We start from the raw sequence: 992 nt of genomic DNA on the forward strand, positions 1-992 counted from the left end.
TGCGGGCTGCTGGCGGAGGGATCGGCAACGGCGTCGGCGACGGCGGTGGCGGCGGCGAGGGCGACGGGCAATTCATACGGGCGGGCGCAGGGGCGTCGGAGCGCCAGAGCGGCGCTGCTGCGGCGGCGGCGGCAGCGGCGGCAGCGGCGGCGGCGGCGGCGGCGGCGCCGGGGCTTGATGACCCTTCGGCGGAGGCGGCAGACACAGAGGACGAGGGTGACAACGAGGGCAGGTCTGACAGCAGCTCGCTGGAAGATGAGGGGGCGGCCAGCCGCGTTGCAGGGGACGAGGAGGAGGAGGAGGAGGAGGATGAGCGGGGCCGGCTGGCCGCGGGGTGGGCGTTCGGCGACGCCGCCGGCGGCTTTGGGGCGGAGGACGGCGAGGACGGCGGGTGGGCGGCGGCGCGCCGCGCCGCCGCCGCGGCTGCTGCGGCGGCGGCCCAGGCCGCGGCGGAGCAGGCGGCGCGCGCGGTGCGGCTGGGGGTGCTGCGGTCCCTACTGGCGGAAGTCGAGGGGGCGGTCAATCTCCTGAAGGACGGCGCCGCGGGCGAGGGCGGCGGCGGCGGCGGCGGCGGCGGCAGCGGGCGCTCGTCGCGGCGGCGCACGCAGTCCCTTTCCGCGCTCGTGTCGCTGATCGCGAGCCCGAGGACAGTTGGCGCCCTCGGCCAGGCGATCAAGGCGTTTGTGGCGGCGTCGGCGCTGGGGCCGGGCGCGACGGGCGGAGCGGCGGCGGCGGTGGCGACGGGCGGCGGCGGGCCCGCGGGGGGCGGCAGCTGGTCGGCGCAGGAGCAGTCGCTGCACATGCTGCGCGCGGCGATGCGCGACGTGCGCGCGACGCTGGCGGCGGCGGGGGACGCGCTCGCGGCGGGGATGGAGCCGAGCCGCGCGCGGCGGCTGCTGGCGTCGCAGCAGCAGCAGCAGCAGATGCCGCAGCGCAACAACAGCGGCGGCGGTGGCGGCGCTTCAGGCGCCGCGGCAGGTGCAGCCGGGGGG

At 79.6% G+C, this 992-nt stretch overlaps 1 protein-coding gene across 1 annotated transcript; it reads left to right on the plus strand.

Annotated features, from left to right (window-relative positions):
* Nucleotides 1–18: 18 nt before the first annotated feature.
* MNEG_16469 (hypothetical protein) lies at nucleotides 19–978 on the plus strand (the record flags this gene model as incomplete). Its single annotated transcript, XM_014035061.1, has 1 exon — nucleotides 19–978. A coding segment is annotated over one exon (960 nt), but the record flags the coding sequence as incomplete, so codon positions are not given.
* Nucleotides 979–992: the final 14 nt, after the last annotated feature.

Source organism: Monoraphidium neglectum, assembly GCF_000611645.1.
Source record: "Monoraphidium neglectum strain SAG 48.87 unplaced genomic scaffold scaffold06403, whole genome shotgun sequence".
Lineage (NCBI taxonomy): Eukaryota > Viridiplantae > Chlorophyta > Chlorophyceae > Sphaeropleales > Selenastraceae > Monoraphidium > Monoraphidium neglectum.